The following is a 17183-nucleotide window of genomic DNA, read 5'->3' as shown; positions in this document are numbered from 1 at the left end:
AATTTTACAAAGTGTTTGAAATCCTTTTTTTTTTTTTGTTTTTTAATAAGTTTGGGTGGTTTAAACTTGAGTTAAATGAGTTTTGCTTTACAACATTAAAATGTACTTTACGGGACAAGGAGGCAAGGGGGTTTGTTTTAAGAGGACTGTAAAAAAAATTTCATCAGTATCACATAAAAAAATTCAGACATCATAACAAAAAGTGAAAACACAGTGAAGCACATTCAAGTGTTTTTAGAGTTATTTTACCTTTAACCTTTTACCTGCTGTCACTCGCCCCTGTCAGGCCACGCCTCCTGCTTGAGTCTAAATGAATGATGTCACTGTAATGTTAACAAGAAATCAGGGAAATAAAAATCTTCTGGATATTTATTGGATGTATTATTCTTAAGTTTTCCTCCTGTCAGCTTTTTCTTAAAAAAAAATTACATTCTCAATGTCTTTGTTTCAGACTCCTGCCTCCAATGCATGATAAGCATGCTCGATGTTCATGTGCAGGAATGCGTAGTATTATTTAGGTTGATTTAGTTTATGTTTTTGCAGATTATCATAAAAATATAGCAAATTACGCTTTAAAAATGATGCAAACTAATGTTCCCATTTGCAGCTCTTATTGGAGAGGATTAGAAGCGATCCTCTCTCCACACACAGACACTGAAAGATGCTTTTGTTCGCTGCACACCAAAGAGAATACCTGATGCAGCACTTTGGCTCCTGCAGAGTTAACTGCTCTTTGGATGTTCAGCAGGAGGTCGGGACTTCTAGTGTTGGTTTAGACTCTAAAAACTTTTATGTCGGAAACCCAGCTGTGCCAGACCAGTAAAACATTTCTATTATTAGTTTATTTTAAATCTCTTTGAACCTTTCCACCATCTGACTTGAGTCTTGTGTGCTTGGATCTCATTTCTCAGGCGTTTACAAAACCAACTTCCACCCAAACTCAAGTAAAGCAAAAATGGACTTTGTTTTTTTCCATCTCAGCAACACATTAGCACGTACATGGTTTGAGTGTTTTTCCTTAAAGAGCAAGTCACCCCCTACCAGATCTTACTCAACTCCCACTTCCTGGTTGAAAAATGCAACAAATGCTGTTGCCTATAGCAGACCGAGAGGGTGGAGCCACTAACAACACACACACACACACACACACACACACACACACACACACACACACACACACACACACACACACACACACACACACACACACACACACACACACACACAGGCTCACAACGACATTGTGACATCATATGGTACCAGCTAACATTCTAGGGTACATCTTAGCCAATAGCAATGGCAGATTTGAATTCAAATGCAGTGGAGAGGTTTTACCCGACAACGGCACAACACTGACAGCTATAGGCTTAAAATGTGAACTAAAATGCACATGTGTCTGCAGCACGATTACACATGTATTTATATAGTTTATCAGAAAAAGTTGATTTGGGGGTGACTTGCTCTTTAACGGTCATCAACAAATTACAACATCTTCACTTAAATAGAAGATTTATCTTGTTTTAAACAGCTGGCTTCCCTTTTTCCTGATATTCTTTTCCCTTAAGTCATCCTGGAGTCTTAAATCCACAATCCAAGGAGGATGAAGACCCCTCCTCTGAGTAAATCATCCAGTTAGGACAGTCACTAAGCATGGCAGGCAGCTCTTGTTTACGTCTGATGTTTTCCCTCCTAAATGCGTAATGCTCTGATTGGATTAAGGGGCTTCAGAGCAGAACGTGATTGATTTTTCTCTAATTGAGAGTTTTGGAGGAGGGTAGCAGACAACTGAGCCGAGCACCATTAAAAGACACACATGCATGTATCCGTGCACACAGCGTCCCTTGGAAATATTCAGATCACACTCATGCAGACATATTTGCAATTGCTCCAGCGGTCTGACTAGTTGGCCTCTTTGCACAGCTCTTATATAAGGCTCTTAGCTGAAATTAAGTAGATGTTATCAAAGCTCACTGGTTCTGGCTGGAGTGGTGCACTGGGATGACCTCATCCTGAGATGGACGCAGATAAACATGAAGTCATTGTGTGATCTCTAGTGCCACCTACAGGTACAGGAACTACAAAACGACATCTAGTCATTGGACAAAAATATAGATAAGAAAAGAAATGTTTGTTTTCTTCTTTGAATATTTAAAAATTTAAGAAATCGCATATTTAAATTAAATTGGAGCAAAAACCATTCTGATGCAGAAATAAATCAGATTGCTACCGTATTTTGTTACAGAAAAGATTAGAATAAACAGACTAGAATAAAAAAACGTTATTCTGCTATTATAAAGATGTGCTTTTCATCATTGTGTCCTGCATGACGCTGTGCATTGTTTCCAGTTAGATCTACACATCACAGCTCCTTTAAATGTTTGGTTTAATGCTGCAGTTATGCTCAGCATCATTAAAGGTGTGGTTTACTCATTTATTCAGTACATTTGCAGTGTTCTCTGGTGTAAATCAATGCCTTGTGAGTCATTAAAAAATGCTATGACGCTCCTGTTCCAAGATGCAGAACTTTGCTGGTGCAGAAGTGGGCTGAAAACAGCAGGATTACTCATTATTATTAATGATATGCACTCACCTGGCATCTAATTGGCTAACAGAATGCGTTCAGCCAAGTTGCAAATTCACTATCACCAAAACACTAACCGCTCTCTCCCCTCACTGCAAAAAAAAAAGAAAAAGAAAAAAGAAAAAGCCTTCCTGTGGGCGAACACAAGCCAAGATGGGCGAGGTCATGAATGCAAATTCACAGTGTGACATAGATATGTGATGATTTTCCAATCCTAGCATTTCACCGCGTACTTTCTTTCAGAAGCTAATGCAGGAGATGATATAGAAAACTCAGCGTGACCGATTATAACCAGAAAAAATAATTTAAAAAATGATTTTTCAGTCAACCGCACATTTAAAAATGTCAAGACAAATTAAAAGTATTCAGATTAATTTTAAATTATATTCTCAAATTAAACAATTTTCTAAAAAAAATGCCTTTAAAAATCACAACGAAAACCTCTGACCTTTGACTTTATTTAGAATTTAATTTGAGAAAAAACAAGTTTAAATAATAGTTGCAAACACACGTTTTCTTTAAAATGATCATTTTCAATGTTACAACAGTTCTCTAACAGAATCACACACATATTCTACTGACAGTGTATCAGAGCGCAGTATTTGAAAGAGATGCAACTAACTTAGAAATAAAAAAAATTAAACCAGCATTAGTTTAGTGGCTGGTGGTCTTAAAGGCTACTAAACGGTGCATCAAACTAAATCCTTCTGTAAAAACAATCGTAGAATAAAAAATACATAATGGAACATTTAGGCCAAATGTCATTTCTGAACTGTTTGTGTAATTTTGCAGTGAAGTACAGACCTAGTATCTCCGTTTCAGCATATCGACTCGCTCTAACCATCAATCTAATATCGTCCCCTTAGCCACTCCTCACACCTCAGTATCCTAATCACCCACATGGATCGGTTTTATGAACAATCAAACCCCAGATTGTGGTTTTTCTTACAGCCACACTGATTATTGTTGCTTCCTGTCAGCAAAACCAGCTGGAGAACATTTCATTATACTTTCAAACACTAGAGGGCACCAAACACCAACAGAGGTGGTTCTGTTTTCACATTAAAGAGCTGTTAGTAATATGCCAATTCGCCAGTCCACAAGGGGGAGAGAGCACACCTTACAGAAAACGTTCACAGTATCAAAGCAGTGGCAAACATCTTCATAAAGGTAACTGTGGTGAAAAGCGCTGCAAACTTGGCAGTTGTTGTGTCTGGATCTGCAGGTGTCAGATGTTCACGAGTCTCCTGCGTTCTTCCTGCATCCAGTACGACTCCGACTGCATCTCCTTCAACCTGGAAACGGTCCTCTGGAAGGCAAAGATCTCCTCCTCCGCTGTGAACAGAGTAAGTCTATTCGCTGCCTCCTGAAAAGAACAAAAGTTTAGCAAATTCAAACTCCAGCCCAAAAGAATAAATCTGGTGAGAAACATTTAAGTCTTAGCAGCAACAGACGGTGACTCTGTTAGAAGATGTGATCTTGTCACAAACACACAAAAAGGGGAAACAAATAACGTCACGAGGCAGCTTGATGAGCATCAGAAGTGAGATCTTACCCCACTGAGGCCCAGATCATCCAGCAGCTGTCGATCTCTCTCGTCTTCTCCTCCACTGTGGAGGAAGAGCTGATCTAAAGGAGCGGCCGCCAGCAGCACCACTCTCACCTGGGAAAAGGAGACACGAGTTGGGAATGTCCTGACTGTAAAAAAGGAATGTTTTCGGCTACTAATATGACTAAAAGTGTCCAACTTCTTCACCAACCACTGTAATAAAACAGGCTTGGACGTTATTAATGTCACTGGTAGAATGCGATGATTTCCAGCTGGATACCTTGCTGTCGTAGAAGATGTCTACGAGGGTGGTGAAGCGTCTGACCTGGTCCTTCAGGGTCAGCATCAGCAGGGGAATGTGGCGGATGAAAACGGTGTCAAACGTCTGAGCCATTTCCAGATAATCGCTGGCACCCAGAGGCTGGAGGAAATGTGGACAGGTAACATTTTTAAGGTTGGTTTGATCAAATCTTTAAACTAATAATAGAGAACCTGTTAGGACTGACTCGAGGCCGCTAAAACTCCAGATTTGAGCTGAATATATGTAAAACCGACGGAATGGGAGAGAGTTCAGCATCTTGACAGCCTGATAGATGAAACTGTCTCTCAGTCTCCTGGAGGGAGTCATCCACATTACTGGCTGCAGATACTTCGTAGATGCTGCGCAGCTGCTGTACCACACAGTGATGCAGCTGGTCAGGATGGATCAGCCGGGATTTGTAGCCATTTGTGTTTACGACAATAATTAGACTGACTCCCAAACTTAAACAGTTGCAGACGTATATCCAGTCATCACTTTCTGAGGGTTTAATTTAAATCTGTCCACCCAGACGACAATATCATAGCCTGCCACAGAAGAGCTAAAGATGGCCACTTCTTCAGCAGAATTTCTCACACACACACACACACACACACACACACACACACACACACACACACACACACACACACACACACACACACTCACACACACACACACACACACACACACACACACTCACACACACACACACACACACACACACACACACACACACACACACACACACACACACACACACACACACACACACACACACACACACACACACACACAGTAGCGGTTTTAGGCACGGGCAGACAGGGCAGTTGCCCGGGGTGGCATTTTTTCATGACACAAAAGGGGCGCACAAGCGCTGAGTAAAAAATAAAAAAGAAAGAAATCTGCGCCCCACCGAGGTTTTCTATTCTATCTGTCATATGACAGTGTCTGGATTGGAAACGGCAAGCTGGCGCCCCCTGCAGCTGCAGGCGCTCCTGCTGATTGAGAGGGTTCAGGTATGAAGAAAAGGAAGGGGAGGGGTGCGGCGGGGGAATTCACCTCTGGGTCTTTCCCAAATGAAATGAGCGGGTAGGGGCTGAATCAACTGTATTAACATGGCTAAAGCCAATCACATCTTGATGTTCTTCCATTTAACGCACATTTCATTCATAATATCATAAACACAGGCCTATCGTTCTTTCAGGTTTTTCTGAATTGTGTGAAATGGCCGAATAAAAAAAGGAAAAACAAAACGATTTTGTGGTCACCCCCCCCCCCCCCCCCCCCCCATCAAGGTCAAATTTTTCAGTCCTGACTAAAGGAAACTTATTAAGTCAAGAGCCAAACAGAAGAGATGAACATAAAAAGGCTAAAACCACCAGGTGCCCGATTCAGGAGAAAAAATAAAAAAAAGAGGAGAAAGATAAAGGTATGTAGCTCTCATGATGCATGTTTTCAATTTTTTGAACCAGTTAACTGTGATTTTAACGGTTAAATTTGGTCAACTAATTGCTAACAGAGCTAATAGGGCTGAAATATTGAAACGAATATTCAAATGGTTCGAAAAAATTCCTTCGTGTTTTACTGATTCAAACTAGGATTTTTTAAATGCTCACTGCAGCCTGTGGCCTGCCTGAACAACAACAAACACATGTTGATCATGTTCACATAATAATAAATAAAACAACTGTACAAGCAGAAGAAAACTCCCCAGTCACCACTAACTATCCTGTTTATTTATTGCAGATGGCTGCACTGATTATTTTTTACATGATTTGTCCTGTAAAAGTTGGCATTTTTGGTAGTCTACAGTTTTTTATGTCAGTTTAAATTACAATTTCAGAGGCAATTCTAAAATATTATGGATCATAATAAAGATCTATTGGAGATCTACCCCAACTTTTGGACTGCTCTGCCAGTCACTGTGGCTCAAGCTGAGAGGAGCTTTTCAAAACTTGATCAAGTCATACCTGAGGTCAGCTATGTTTCAGGGGCGGCTCACTAACCTGGCTCTGATTAGTATCAATCACTCAGTAGGGGAGCAGATTTCATATGATGACATTATTGATGACATTGCATCAAGGTTAGGTTTTAATTTTAGTTTGTGTTTTCTGTTCTAAGTGCAATGCTGTAGTGATTATCTTTAGTTTGTTATGTGTGAAATATTTTTGCTATTTAGAATATTTATTATACATTATGTTCATATATTCTTAATATTTAGTTATTGTTTGTTTTTGCATGTTTGATTCTATATATTTTGATACAGTATATAATGTATGTTACTTTACATTCTGACAACTTTATAGTAATTAATGTAAATATGTGCAACTTAGAAAAATGAATGTTCAACAGTCGTTCTAATAAAACATGCCTGTTTGTAGAAAACATGCGTGTGTGCCTGCAGGTGGGGTGGTGTGGTGGTGGGGGGGGGGACACTCAAAGGGGGCCTCGCCCGGGGAGTAATTCCATGTAGAACCGCCACTGCACACACACACACACACACACACACACACACACACACACACACACACACACACACACACACACACACACACACACACACACACACACACACACACACACACACACACACACACACACACACACACACACACACACACACACACACACACACACACACACAGATCTGATGACACACAGCTCCTTTACAAACTCTAACAGACACAAAGTGAACTCTGCATACTCGGGCTGAAAGGAGGAAAAAAAGACAGATCACAACAAAAGCTTGTTGATGCAGCGTCCTTGGGTCGTTGCCATTCAGTTTGATTGCTCTTAAAATTAATGAGGACATGGCAACATATGCCACAGGAAGCCTTGAAGCTCAGATGCCTTCTAAAGCTCATCAGGACAGAGACTTTTTAAACACACACACACACACACACACACACACACACACACACACACACACACACACACACACACACACACACACACACACACACACACACACACACACACACACACACTGCAGTTTATGGCACAAAACTACTTTAGTAGAGTCTCAACTAATCACAAGAATAATCAACAGGCTTGCTGCTTGACATTGAGCAGGAAATAAGGAGGCCAAAGGAAAGGAGAAAAACAGGAAATATTGATAAAAATGTAATTTTCATAAGTGGTGAGATGATTTGAGCTGTGAGGGAGCAAACTGGGTCCACGAGACCATAAAAACCCAGGACGACATTTACAGTCTCGTCTTTATTCTACCTTCTTCACTATTAAGTTTTGAGTTATCTCAAAAACAATGAAATCGTAACATAACTGTGTCTAATGAGTTGTAGTTAAAGCCCGTTAATTCCCACAGAACCAGAGAGAAGATAATTACGTCGGTTTTTTATATATGTGTCAGAGAAGTGAACAATGCTCACTCTGCCGCACAGCTCATCAAACGTACAGTCAGCGATGGAGCCACAGGTCTTCTCCAGAGTCACATCCCTGCCCAGCACGGGGAGTACCCGGGGACCTGTTGCTACGGAAACACAAACGCAACGTTAACAAACCTCGACCAGGGCCGCTTTTAATTACCTCAACTAAAGCCGAACAATTATGCGGAAGCAAATCGGAGCAATGGAATGTGCTCGGAATAAACGTAGCACAAAACTAAAGTACGTCTGGCTGATTTGTTTTCTGTTTCCTCCATTGAAGCTTCAAAAATGAGTCTAACTGCAGGTTTTCCTCAACTTTGTGACTAAAAAAATTACAAAATGTATCTATCTGATGCATTTTAAAGGCTTTTCTCATAAGATAATGATTAATACACGTTTAAAAAATCATATAAACTATAATTGGAGTCTATAAAGATTAAACGTTTCCTTCAAATTCAAATTCAATTCAAAAATACTTTATTAATCCCAGAGGGAAATTGATTGTGCGTCTTTTACATTCTTACCAGTTTTCTGTGTTAAAGCCAGCTCCTGGAACAGCGCATCTATGCAGGCTTCTGCACCGGGCGTCCCTGTGCTGCACAACACACACACACACATAGAAGAACACACAAACACACAGGAAATAATTGGATATGAAATTAATAAGGCTGAAGTGGCCACATCAAACGCCGCCAGCAGAGCATGGGTGTCAGGTACTTAGCTTTTCACTCCATCAGCAAAAACCGGGATGTTTGGCTCTAAACACAAGCATTAGTCTGTGAATGAGACTGACATGATGTGTGTGTGTGCGTGTATGTGTGTGTGTGTGTGTGTGTGTGTGCGTGCGTGCGTGCGTGCGCGTGTGTTCTATCTGTGTAGTGAGAAAAAATGGAAAACTAGCCTTTAAAGCTCTGCCATTTTCTCATGTTCTATTAATTCCTTTCATTCTTTTCACGGCTCTTTCAAGGTAATGCAGGTCTTTATAAATCTCCCTGCCTGCTTCTGCCCATTTATGCATCTGTTTGCCTTTTTCTTTCTACCCTTAAAAAAAAATTATCAAACAAAATCAAGTGTGCAAACATTTCCTGTGCACGATTGCTTGTTTGCAGGTTTATGTCGGCCGGTTCTGGACCTCTGCAGCAGCTCTGGGCCGAGCTGTAAACAAAGGAGTAAATAAAAGATGCAGAGAGTGCAGAGTTTGTCTTACAGGTAGTAGAGTTTTACAGCTGCAGGCTGGTCCAGGCTCCTGTAGTCCATCCCAGAGTCCAAACAGACAATGTGACAAAACTCCTGAGCAGAAAAATATAAATTTAATAAAAAGAAGTCCAATAAAAAAATAAATTGTTACCAAAATTTATTTTGAATGCCTGTAAATCTATTTTTTATTAGTTAAAAAAGTAAAACTATATATAGAATATTATAGAATAGAATAGACTTTATTGATCCCACAGTGGGGAAATTAACTTGTTATAGCTGTCACGATGGTCGACTGGGTACGGGAGTTGAGCTCGGCTAGGATATGAGAAGGCTGGATTATTCTTAAGAGAACTCTGTTCATGGATCTCGAAGAAACAATGACTGAGTGAAGAGCCGGTGCGGCGTCTTCCATATATAGACTTGGGAGTGACGGGGAGAATGCCGGGCGTTCCCGCGAGGAGCATGCTGGGAAATGTGGTCCAAGATGGAGGCCGGCTAGCTGGGAGAGACCGGTCCGGGGGCTTGGGCTCTGACATAGCGGCACCAACACTTAAGAGAATGATTTGAAGAAAAATAATAACAAAGGTACATGTTTAAGTACAGGGCAAACGTTTGGACACACCTTCTCATTCAATGTGTTGTCATGACCATTTACAAAGAGGTCAACAAGTGCTAAACTCCTCTGGGAACTCCTTCAAGACTGTTGGAGAACCATTTCAGGTGACTTCCTCTTGAAACTCATCAAGACAACAATGCCAAGAGTAATCAGAGCAAAGTGTGGCTATTCTGAAGAAAATAGCATAGAAAACATGATTTCAGTTATTTCACCTTTTTTGTTTAAGTACATAACTCCACATGTGTTCATTCATAGTTTTGATGCCTTCAGTGAGAATCTACCAACGTAAATAGTCATGAAAATAAAGAAAACATATTGAATGAGAAGGTGTGTCCAAACCTTTGACCTGTTCTGTATATACACTTAGGCATTAATCTAGTATTGGAACCTTTGACCACTAAAAACCACAAATAAAAAAGAAAAAAACTTGGTATTGGCAATAGTATGCAGCATACTGCATGAGACACGGACATGCAATGTAAATCTGGTATTGCATGAGTTTTGAACACACAATGAATATTGCATTGATGTTATTCCATATATGACTATATACATGTCTTTTTATTAGTATTATGTGTGTTTGAAAAATTAAGTTTGTTATTCTGTCAGTTATGTTATACTATTAAAGGCGTAGTACACTCATTTAATCGATACATTTGCAGTGGTCTCGAAGTAGGAATGAATGCCTTGTAAGTCGTACCCCGGGTACAAAAAGCTCCGGCGTGCCTATTTCAGGAACTGGAAGTGAGCCACATCAGAGGAGAGCTACAGAAGGCAGGATTTGGAGTATTATTTCCTGATATTTGAAAATCTCGCCTCTGATTGGATAACACCAACAAAATTCTGCCACTGACTTATTTTGCTTTGCAACGTTGATGTTTTATCCCCACAAATAACAGAAGCCTGAAGGAGTTCTGCCATATGGTGGAGTTGCTAATGCTAATGGTTAGCTTCTACCATTAGCAGATGTTCTCTGCCGTTTCCTGGACGCTAAAATAACAGCAGCCTTCCTGTTGCAAGTTCAAGGTGGGTGAGTCTATGAACATTCAGTGACAGTGTGATGTCGATCTGTCAAGATTTTCAAATCCTAGAGTTTCACCATCTATTTTCTATCAGAAGTTAATGCATGATATAGGTGTAGGAGACTATTTTCATGTTCAGCCTGCATGACAAACTCAGATTGAATGATTAATATCAGAAATAATCATGAAAAGTTTTTTCATTCAACCACACCTTTAATTCTTTAGCTAATGTTTTTATTTGAAGGGATACTGAGCAATTTGGCTTGATTTAGCACCACTAATGTTAATTAGTGAAAGCAAAAATGAAACTTATCTCCTCACTGTGCGCTAATCTATTTAACACCTTAACCTAACAGCTGAAATGTCTCCTCAGCCTTCATTTATTTCTACAGGATCAGTTCATCACTAAATCTTTCAAATCAGCTCTAAATATGCTGGAAACATGCTGGAAGCAGACTGCAGAGCAGGCATGTCAGCTCTGCTTTCCTGGGTCCAACGGGGACTGGACCGGCACTCTGAAGTTTCAAGTGTGATATTCTGGCCACAGAGCGCGGTGGGGTCCGATGACCATTTCATTAACCCTATAAAGGGTCATTTGACAAGTCTCCCTTACCCTAATCTGCTTGGTCAGTTTCAGCTGCAAACTTCTGTTCTGTGACTGTTTTCAGATCATTGTTAACATAAAAAGATGAAATCAATCGCAATCTGGATCATTAACTAAAACATGTAACACTATAAGATGAAACTGCAGACAAAAAAAAAAAAGAAATTCGTGAGATCTCAATTTAGGTTTCAAAATTTTAGCCTAAATTTGAAAAAAATTATATATATATATATATATATATATATATATATCTTTGCAGCAGAATTTCTAGCTGCTTTACTTTATGTGAAACAGGAAAATTGAGTTTTCCACCTGAGCATGTGTTTCTAATCATTAAATGAAAAAAGGACTCGAGCAGGTAAAACGGTGGGACAACACGAAGGGCAGCAGGCGTCGTCCTCTCCTCTGACAGCTCACCATCTCCTGCCACCGCTCTGTGCTTTTTGGAGCTGAACTATTGTTCTGCAGCGACTTGAGTGCATTCCAGCTACGACGAACCGGTGAAACTTTTAGAAATAGTGTAAAACGTCAACAGGATTCATGTCAGCGGGTGCAGCGCAAACTATAATCATCATCTCCACTATTCTATCAAAGAAAAGAGAGGAATTGCATATCACTCCGGTGCAAGCCATCAACGGCTGACTGAGTATTCAGCGACAGCTCCATTAAATTATGAAATCAGTGAATTTCTGCCACTGGCCTCCTTAAGCTTGCAGGATAATTAGTAATCATCACAAAGCAAGGGGACGGAAATACTCCATTCTTCTCCGCTGTCAACTTCTTATCTCCGTGTCCGCTCACACAAACGGGGTTCCCACTCTGAGCCAATTGGCTGAATCAGGCTTAATAACAACCTGACAAACTCGCCCTCCCTCACACACAAAAGGGAGGTGTCATTTCATCAACCTTCCGTGACCCCGCCAACCGGTAAATAGTCGCTTCGGGAAAGAAAGAGAAAAAAAACTTGTCACAATTGCCGCCACATCATTAGAATCTCAGCTAGGCTTTTCTCCTGCCCCCCCCCCCCCCCCCTTCTTTATGAACCACGTCTACCTACAGTGAAGATGGCTGACGGAGGTATAAATAAGAGAGGGGAGAGAAGGAGGAATGGAAACACAATCAGAGATGATGATTCCATTCGTTATTTATAATCAGACGAGGCTGAGGCCTCGCGGGTCATTACTCGATTATCCATCTTGAGGGGATTGTCAAGTTCCCACTCCTTCAAGATTGCCTCCGCCCACACGTGGTCTCTCTCAACCCCTCCCAGCCCCGCCACCTTTCATCCCCTCACAGTCAGAGTCTACTTCAACAACTTTTATCCTCGTCTGTTTCATTCAATTTCTAAATGCTGTTATATAAAAACAAGAGGCAGTTTTTCACCGGTTTTTGAGTCAGAGTTGATGGATTTTTACCTTTTTAATGAGCAGAAAAGGGAATTTATATGTAGAACTTTTGGATACATTTTTATTATTTAAAATATAAAACACATATATTTTTATTTGCAGGCTTATTTAACAGTGTGAAACACTGAAAAACTCTTTTTGAAATCTTATTTCTGATTATAATTTGTCACTGTGAGGCATGCAACCTGAACATGAAAATAGTCTCCTGCACCTGTCTCCTGCGTTATCTTCTGATAGAAAACGGACGGTGAAACTCTAGGATTTGAAAATCCTGACCGATCTATGTCACACCGTCACTGAACGTTCATGGACTCACCCATCTTGACTCGTGACGGGGAAGGCTGTTGTTGGTTTGGCATCCAGGAAACAGCACAGAACACCTCGGCTAGTAGAAGCTAACTGTTAGCATCGGCAAATCCACCACACGGCAGAACTCCTCCAGGCTTGTGTTATTTGCGGAGATAAAACATCAACATTGAAAGTCAGTGGTAGAGTTGCATTGCTGTTAACCAGTCGGATGAGAGATGTCCACATATCAGGAAATAAGAGTCCAAAACCTGCCATCTGAAGCTCAGCTGTGATGTGGGTCGCTTCTAGTTCCTGGAAATTATGTTTTTGCTACCAAGTATGACTTATAAGACATTCATTCCTACTAGAGACCACTGCTAATGTATTGTTTAAATGAGTGTTCCACACCTTTAAGGTATTTTAAAGCTAAACATTTTAATTCAGGACAAAAAAGTCAGCTTAAGCATTAAAAAATGCAGGTAAAAGGTTTAAAAAAAAAGGCCAACAGATTCATCAACTCATTTTTTATCTAAATCTGTTGCAGCCTCAGATTAATCATAAACGATGTGAATTAGGATTTTGATCCAGCACTGTCAAAATAAAAGCAGACGCTTTGGAAGAAAGTCAACCCAACACATGTGCCTCCAGTCATGTGACCGTCTGAGCTCGACAGAAGCTTCGCATCAAAACAGAGAGGCTTTTTCTTCTTTATGTTACCTCTGGTGCCTCCACTCCCCTCTCTGACATATCTCCCTCAGCCCTTCGCTCCTCAAAAAGTTGCTTTTGAGTTCTCAAAGAACGCGGTGCCATTGAGCTGCAACAAAAGCCAAGGATAGCTGACTATTGGGCCCTGATGTGGTCCGCTCCCTCATTACCCATTTGATGCTTTCTCTTTCTTTTTGTCTGGCCTGGAGAATTGACCAGGCTTTAAAGAAACGCAGGGTGGGACGGCTGAAAAAGAGATGAAGAGAGGATGGAGGGGTGGGGTGGCTTGTCGTCCATTCAGTCGTGGGTGTCTTACAGCCTTGTGTGGAGGGACAGAAAAGGAGGGGAGAGGAGAGAGAGGAAAGATGGGGGGGGGGGGGGGGGTTAAAACAGTGCCTTTTATGCTGGCAAGTCCTGCACAATTCTTTGACATCAAAGTGCTTTTACTAACTCTCTCTCTCTCTCTCTGTGTGTGTGTGTGTGTGTGTGTGTGTGTGTGCTGGGGGTGTATGAGGTGATCTTATTCATTCCTCAGCAGCCTGTAGGGGTGTGTGTGCAGGAGGGGGGTGACAATGAACACCCTAATTACACCTAATGATCTAGTCCCTTAAAGTGCGACTGCCTCGGGCCGACGGTGGATTGTTCAGCCGGGTCGTTCTCACAACCTCCCGTTGCCTCGGCTGCTCCTCCAGGGGAAACATCCTTTGAGCTGCAGGCCTCACCTTTGTATGATGCAGGACCCAAAGGATTCTTTCACTATGGCTCTTGGTAAGATCATTTATTTTTTCACCACAAAGGTCAAATGGAACATTTTTAAAAATCCCGCCTTTGTACTTTTCCTTGTAGCTGCAAAGCTTGTAGGGCTGCCACAGTGTTAGGAAAATATGGAATATTATTGTTGAAAGTTAGAGTGACGGCAATGCTAACCACATACTGCATGTGCAGGCGTGGACATTTTCTGCAGAAGAGTTGAAGTCTGTTTGTTAGCCAAATATAAACTTAGCCTAAAATGTAATGACATTTGGGTTTTGTTTTGTATTCGTTTACTGCAACAATGCTTCTTGACAAAAAAAATCTTCTTTTGTTGCTAAACCCGATTAAGTCATCTTTACTGTGAGGTTGAACTTGCAAGGATTGTGCACGGCCTTTCACAACAAAAGTACACACTGACTGATGTGACCAGCAGGAGGAGGAGGAGCCCAGCTGTTGTGGCTGTGTAAAGATTATCCACATGCTACTGAGGCCCCCGACAAAACAATAGCGTAAAAATCCAATCCAATTCAGATTTATTTATAGAGCACTGTATATGCACAATAATTGACCAATATGCTGAACAATAAAAACAATAAACAGTAAAAACACACAACAAATAAAAGGCATCAAGCTTAGAACAGCGCTAAAACAGCAAAAAATACATCTGAGCTAAGACGCACGATAAAAAATAGTCAATAAATGTTGTTGTCTCTCTTATAACTGTGGAGAAGGAGCCAGACAAACCATTCTATATGTGTACATCTACAGTCTGGCTACGACCCATAGACAGAACTCAGTTTTAGGGGCGGACTCTATGGATGTCGATCAAACTGTCTGAGCAATGAACGCTGTTTTGATAGTGGTGGATGGGGCAGTCCACCATACACCATCAGTTTGTATCTCAAAGAAAAGCTCAAGTCTAAATCGTACAAAGTTGATGCCAAAGCTGTTTCAAACTTGCCCCATTCCTGAGCTGATACTCTCATTGTTGTTTTGTCCCATCGCAGTTCTGCCGTCTTTTAAAAATAATCTCTGCTAATGGTGCGAAGCCTGCCTAACATCTCCCTACAAACAGAGTTCTGTGATTGGCCAGGCCAGTGGTACACTACTACGCCTACAATGGAGTGTGAACAGACCAACTCTTTTGCTACTACTACAGTCTGTCTAGATGTCTAGGCTACAGGAGAAGTGAATAACCTAATCCCCTCTACCTATTTAGCATGGATTTAGTTGCTCAATCCATGGAAACAGGATCATAGCCACATGTACGTTACTATAAAGGAGACTAATCAGAATCTCCATAAATTATATTAGAGAAGCATTGTTACAGCAAAGAAATAATCCAACAAGCACATTTTACATATATGGTACATAAGAATAATTACGGTGCAGCCAATACAATGGTGTGCAAATGATCTGCTCACAATTTATTGATTTATTTGCTATTTACCCTAATTTCATTAGCAGTTATTTGGGTAAAAATTTTATGAATATTTCGAACTTGTTCAAAGTCCACTGGCTCAACAACGTGGCCTTGCAACTCTCAGTTAATAGCCCTCGTGTATATCTCTACACATGAATGCTGATGATTTATGTTTGAAGTTTGTCAAAGCAGTAGCAGTCAAATGGGACTTAAAAGGTATTTAAATGAACATTCCTCAGTTTTATTCTGATTTGTTTCTATAGGATGCTTTTTCACAAAACCCAAAATCTTTTATTCACTAAAATTATGAAATAAAATATTCAGATTTCCTTGTAGTAATTTGATTTTAATCATGTAATGCAATAAAAACTTTGCTTATAACTCAAATTTCGGCAGTAGATCCAAATCAAATTAGTCAGCTTGGCTTAAGATATCGGAAAACATTGATACTTCTTTTTTCAAGCTCAAGATTTCATTCACACGCACAAACACTGCCTTAAAACCCCTCACAGAGGCACTGTCTTACTATGAGGCGCTGCTTTGAGCTACTTATGGCCTTCTTTACCACTGAATTTGTGAGGTTTCAATATAAATATTCAATAATCTTGTGCATAGATGACTGATCGTACAGCTGAACGCGAAATGAACAAAACATGAAAAACGAACCAGAGTTAATCAATAAAACGATTAACTGGAATATAGGACCCATATTTCATTTCATTCAAGTTCAAAGGGGGAAGATCAATTTGTGTTATAATTGATCAGATTCCAAGCGATGAGCGTCTTTGCCCTCACATGCATGCGGTTATCGCCACTGCCCTGACCTTACATGTTCAGGAAGACAACGGCCGTCATCAAATATCGAACTCTATTTAATGTGAACCTTTCTGCTCTTCAGAGTCTTTCTCACCAAGGCCTCTGCTGGAGGACCACAGCACTCTCATTCTTCAATTCTCCATCAGTCTGTTTTTATTTATATATTTCTTCTTCCCTCATCAGTAACTGCGCAGCACATCGCAATTATCAGCAATGACAAAGAAAGGGAGAGGATCAAAAGAAAGGTTAACATGAGCAGGAAACACAGCGATACTCCAAGTTGCCTCAGGGTTGTTTTCATGTTTTTAAAAAATATATATTTCCCCCCTTCCGCAGCTTTGTCCGCAACTGCCAATCGAACAAGCAAGAGGGAAAATAAAGTCACTATTCTGCTACCAAAATACAGAGACCTGACCTTGGGTGAGTAAAGCCAGTGAGCAGAACACGATGGTGATAGAATAAAGAGCAAGAATAGCAGAGGGTTTGGAGTCTGGATGGGCAATGAAGAGTGGAGTGGGGAGAGAGGGAGAGAGAGA

At 40.7% G+C, this 17183-nt stretch overlaps 1 protein-coding gene across 2 annotated transcripts in view; it reads right to left on the bottom strand.

Annotated features, from left to right (window-relative positions):
- Positions 1–3608: 3608 nt before the first annotated feature.
- afg1lb (AFG1 like ATPase b) overlaps positions 3609–17183 on the bottom strand; it is a 32314-nt gene continuing 18739 nt past the window's right edge. For both annotated transcript variants that reach the window (XM_070542856.1, XM_070542859.1), the window contains exons 8-13: positions 9025–9107; positions 8342–8412; positions 7821–7921; positions 4411–4551; positions 4137–4244; positions 3609–3947 (exon numbers count right to left, since the gene is read on the bottom strand). In XM_070542856.1, coding sequence (XP_070398957.1) covers positions 3810–3947; positions 4137–4244; positions 4411–4551; positions 7821–7921; positions 8342–8412; positions 9025–9107 — 642 coding nt within the window. In that variant the 3' untranslated portion in view covers positions 3609–3809. The remainder of the gene's footprint in view (positions 3948–4136; positions 4245–4410; positions 4552–7820; positions 7922–8341; positions 8413–9024; positions 9108–17183) is intronic.

This window comes from Nothobranchius furzeri, chromosome 2 (genome assembly GCF_043380555.1).
Source record: "Nothobranchius furzeri strain GRZ-AD chromosome 2, NfurGRZ-RIMD1, whole genome shotgun sequence".
Classification (NCBI taxonomy): domain Eukaryota; kingdom Metazoa; phylum Chordata; class Actinopteri; order Cyprinodontiformes; family Nothobranchiidae; genus Nothobranchius; species Nothobranchius furzeri.
Note: the sequence above shows the minus strand (reverse complement) of the source record. Positions and strands in the feature narration are given on the sequence as shown.